The sequence below is a fragment of the Furipterus horrens genome, unplaced genomic scaffold (assembly GCF_987537825.1).
Source record: "Furipterus horrens unplaced genomic scaffold, mFurHor1.1.pri manual_scaffold_2, whole genome shotgun sequence".
Lineage (NCBI taxonomy): Eukaryota > Metazoa > Chordata > Mammalia > Chiroptera > Furipteridae > Furipterus > Furipterus horrens.
In genome coordinates this window covers 41,719,919-41,724,536 of record NW_028327172.1, presented here as the reverse complement: position 1 = coordinate 41,724,536, position 4,618 = coordinate 41,719,919, and the positions used below count along the sequence as shown (strand labels likewise).

Below are 4,618 nucleotides of genomic sequence, written 5' to 3'. Positions count from 1 at the left end.
ACCACCTCTTCTTCATCCATTCATCTATTGATGAACACTTAGGTTGCTTCCATATCTTGGCTATTGTAAATAATGTTGCAGTGAACATATGGATGCATATGTGTTTTCAATTTATTATTTTGGGTTTCTTCAGATAAATACCAAAAAGTGGAATTGCTGGGTCCTTTTTGGTTTCTTGTTATATATAATCTTTGTTTTAAAGTCTATTTTTTCTGGTCTAAGTATCCCAGTTTTTTTGCTTGTTTGTTTCATGAAATATCTTTTCCTATTTTTTTACTTTCAGTCTGTGTGTCTCTTTCAAGCTGAAGTGAATCTCTTATAGACAGCATATGCAAAGGTCTTGTTTTGTTACCCATTCAGCCACTGTATGTCTTTTGATTAGAGCATTTAATCCATTTGCTTTTAAACTGTTAATAGATATGTATTTATTGTCATTTTATTTGATCTTTTTTCTTATAATAATTAAATAAGACCCTTTAATCTTTCTTGTAATACTGGTTTGATGGTCATGAACTCCTTTAGCTTTTTCTTGTCTGAGAAGCTGTTTATCAGTTGATTCTAAATGATAACTGTGTTGAGTAGAGTGATCTTGGTTGTAAGTCCTTGCTTTTCATGACTTTGAATATTCTGTGCCAATCCCTTCTGGCCTACCAAGTTTCTGTAAGAAATAAGCTGACAATCTAATGGGACCTTCCTTGTAGGTAACTAACTGCTTTCCTCTTACTGCTTTTAAGTTTCTCTCTTTGTCTTTAACCTTTGGCATTCTAAATATATGTGTCTTGGTGTGGGCATCTTTGGGTTCGTCTTGTTTGTGTCTCTGACTTCCTGGACTTGCATGTCTATTTCCTTCACCAGGTTAGGGAAGTTTTCCATCATTATTTTTTCAAATAGGTTTTCAATTATTTGCTCTCTCTTCTCTTCTCAGCACCCATATGATGTGCATTTTGCCCCAGAGGTTTCTTAAACTAGCCTCATTTATTTGGATTCTTTTCTCTTTTTTTTTTTTCTGTTCTGGTGAGGTGTTTTCTGCTACCTTATCTTCCAAGTTGCAGATTTGACCCTCTGCTTCATCTTCTTGCTGATTCCCTGTAATGTATTCTTCATTTCAGTTACTGTAGTCTTCATTTCTGATTGGATCTTTTTTTTTATGTTTTCCTATCTCAATTTTTTATGTTCCCTAGACATCTGTTGAAGTTCTTACTAAGTTCATCTACTCTTCCCCTAACTTCATTAAGTGTCCTTATAACCAGTGATTTGAAGTCTGCATCTGGTAGATTGCTTGTCTCTATTTTGTTTAGTTCTTTTTCTGGAGTTTTGTGCTGTTCTTTCATTTGGGACATGTTTCTTTGTCTTCTCATCTCAGAAGCCTCCCTGTGTTTGTTTCTATGTACTGGGTAGAGCTGCTACATTTCCCCAGTTTGGTAGAATAGCCTAATGTGGTAGGTGTCCTTTAGGGCCCCATGGTGTAACCTCCCCACTCACTCAAGCTGTGCGCTCCAGGTGTGCCTCACCCCATGTGGGCTTGTGTGCAACCTCTTATAGTAGTTGAGCCTTGATTATTGTTGGCACATCAATGGGAGAGATTTACTCTTAGATTGATCAGCTGAGAGGACTGACTGAGACCACTGTGAAGGATCTGCTGTACGGGGGCTGACTCCACAGAACAGGACTCACTTCAGTGTGGCTCTGGTGCCCACTATGTCCACCCCTTGAGTGTGTTGCTCATGGAAGTGCTTTGGTGTTGTCTGAAGCTGTCCAGTGGGTGCACTGCCTTTGGTCCATCCTGGGAGGAGCAGGCCAAGGTCAAATGCCACCTGTACCTTGCCCAAGACCACCCAGAATGGGCTACAGAGCAACTGCTACTGGTGGTGGGCTTAGAGGTGCCTGAGACAGGCTAAACTGCAAGCCAAGGCCAGCACCCACTAGTGCCAAGCATGGGACCACTTAGCAAGAAGTATGGGGCACACTAAGGCCAGACACTGCTTATCTGAGAGGTTTTAGGAAAGTCTGAAGCATGAGCCTAAATGGACCATTTGTATGGAAAGCCATTGGAAACATCATAAGTGGGCTTACAAGTTGTATAGGGCAGTCTTAGTCAACAGGGCAAGGCAAACAGTGTTAGCCAAGTTGATGGACACTCAGAAATGACACCCACCTGTGCCTGCAGGAGTTATCTCAGCAAAGGAACAATGGCTTCTACCACCACTTCTGTCTGGAGAAAGCTTCTCCTTCAGCCCTCATCCTGATGCAAGACAATTCAGTTCCTCCCTGTATGTTCCTGGCATCTTTCAAGCTGCTGCTCCAGCTCTGGAGCTCACAGAGAATCAGTCTGAGTAAGTCTGTGTGGGGGCCCTTTAAGGGGAACACCTGGGTCTCCAGTAGCCCTCTGTCTCACTCAGCCATAATCCCTGCTGGTTTTCACAGCCAGAAGTTACGAAGACTTCTTTTCCAAGTGCTGGAACCCTTGGTTGGTGGGCCTGGTATGAGGCTGGGACCCCATGTTCCTTAGGGTTATCTCAGTCACTGATATATTCCTCCCAATATTTAACTATCACACATGGGTGTTTGATCAGCTTCATCCACAATCCCACCCCTCCTACCAGTCTCCATGTGGCATCTTCTTATTCTTTCATTATGAGACTTCTGCTCAGCTAGATCTCAGGCAGTTCTCATTGATGGTTGTCCTGTAGTTTAGTTGTAATTTTGATATCCTTGTGGAGGATGTGAGTATCCCATTTACCTATGCTACCATCTTGACTACACCCTTTTTAGCTTATATTTCACATTTTTCCTAATGTTACACATACTCTTAGAATAATTCTACCATTTGTTATTTCTTAAATGTGCTCTCTTTTAAATTTCAGAAAATGTTACATTTAGAATTTAAGGTTATGTTAGAAATACTAATATAACACCATGAAGACTTTACTTTTTATGTTTATATCCCTGGTTCCCAGAAATATACTTGGAATATATAATAAATGTTCAAATATATTTAATGAATTCATGCAAGAATGAAGGAAATGACTTCATTTGCCAGAAATGAATTATCATATTTATGATAGTTTTATTTGTCTATTTTGTTCTTTTCTCTCTCTCCTTTAAAAAAAATAGTTCTATGTCTACTTGTTTTAATTTCCTTATTAGCTTACATGGGCTTGGAGAGTAGTGACTGTTTACTTACCTGCCTTTCATTTCTTTCCTTCCTCCCTCCCTCCCTTCCTTCCTTCCTTCATTGCTCCCTTCCTTCCTTCCTTCTTTTTACTCCTTTTCTTTCCTTTCTATATTTCTTTCCTGTGTCTATCAAGGTACCTTGCTTTGAATAGGAAATTTGCTGAATTTATCTGAGAAGAGATGTGGGATAATAGGGGAAGGAAGAAAAAAGTGGAAGGATTAGATGAACATGGGAAAAATTTACAAGAAAAATCACTTCTTTCCACATTCCTAAAATTGTCATTCTAATCAGAGATCCCCACCATCAAAAAGACTATTTTGTAGTCACTCTCTTGAGAGCCCCTTTGACATCCTTGTTCCTCAGACTATAAATGATGGGGTTCAGCATGGGCGTCACTGCTGAGTAGAACACAGAGATCATTTTATCTCTTTCATTCATTATTTTGGAGTTTGGCCTCATGTAGGCAAATATTGCTGAGCCATAAAAGAGGACAACAACAATGAGATGGGAACCACAGGTAGAGAAAGCCTTGAGCCTGCCCTCTCCGGACTGCATCTGGATCACAGTGGAGATAATGTGCCAATAGGAGACAAGGATCAGGGAGACAGGAGCTAAGAGGATGACCACGCCCATTACAAAGATTGCCATTTCTGTGCTGTAGGTATCTGCTGAAGCCAGCTTCAGGAGTGCAGGAGGTTCACAGAAAAAATGGTTAATGATATTGTTCCCTCGGTAGGGCAGATGCAATGTGAATGTGGTGTCCACCAGAGACACAAACGCTCCACTGGCCCAAGACCCTGTAGCCAGCTGGACACATACCCAATGTGTCATGACGGTGGCATAGTGCAGGGGCTTGCAGACAGCCACATACCGGTCATAGGACATCACTGCCAGTAGTGCACACTCTGTACAGCCAACCAGAAGTAAAATAACTATCTGTGTTGAGCATCCAGCAAAGGAAATGGTTTTTTTCTTCACCAGGAAGTGCACTAGTGCCTGAGGGACTGTAGTAGTAGAAAAACAGAGATCAGCAAAAGACAAGTTTCTAAGGAAAAAGTACATGGGTGTATGGAGTCTGGAGTCCATGTGAATGAGCACAATGATGAGCAGATTTCCCAGCACGGTCAGCAGGTAGATGATCAGAAAAAGGAAGAAGAGCAGGACTTGTGTCTGTGGATCCTGTGAAAGGCCCAGGAAGATAAATTCAGTCACATAGGTTTGATTTTCTTCTCCCATGAATGTTTATATTACTGTTGATAGGCAGCACCAAGAAAAGAAACATATAGTAGTCAGTTATTTTTAAAAATATGAGTATCTTAGATATTTTATTTAAACTATCCAAAACTGGGCTATTGCTTTTCAATATTAACAGCTTCCATATGTCAGAAAACAGAGTTTCATTTTTGCTCAGTAGATCTGACAATTGAAAGACATTTCTGATTT

At 40.5% G+C, this 4,618-nt stretch overlaps 1 protein-coding gene across 1 annotated transcript; it reads right to left on the bottom strand.

The window, feature by feature from the left end:
* Positions 1-3,487: 3,487 nt before the first annotated feature.
* LOC150018247 (olfactory receptor 2D3-like) lies at positions 3,488-4,411 on the bottom strand. The gene has a single exon (XM_090267680.1). It carries the CDS (start codon positions 4,409-4,411, stop codon positions 3,488-3,490), a length of 924 nt encoding a protein of 307 aa, XP_090123806.1.
* Positions 4,412-4,618: the final 207 nt, after the last annotated feature.

Excerpts from the sequence above, each read along its gene's own strand:
- LOC150018247 (XM_090267680.1), bottom strand. The coding sequence starts at position 4,411 with ATGGGAGAAGAAAATCAAACCTATGTGACTGAATTTATCTTCCTGGGC.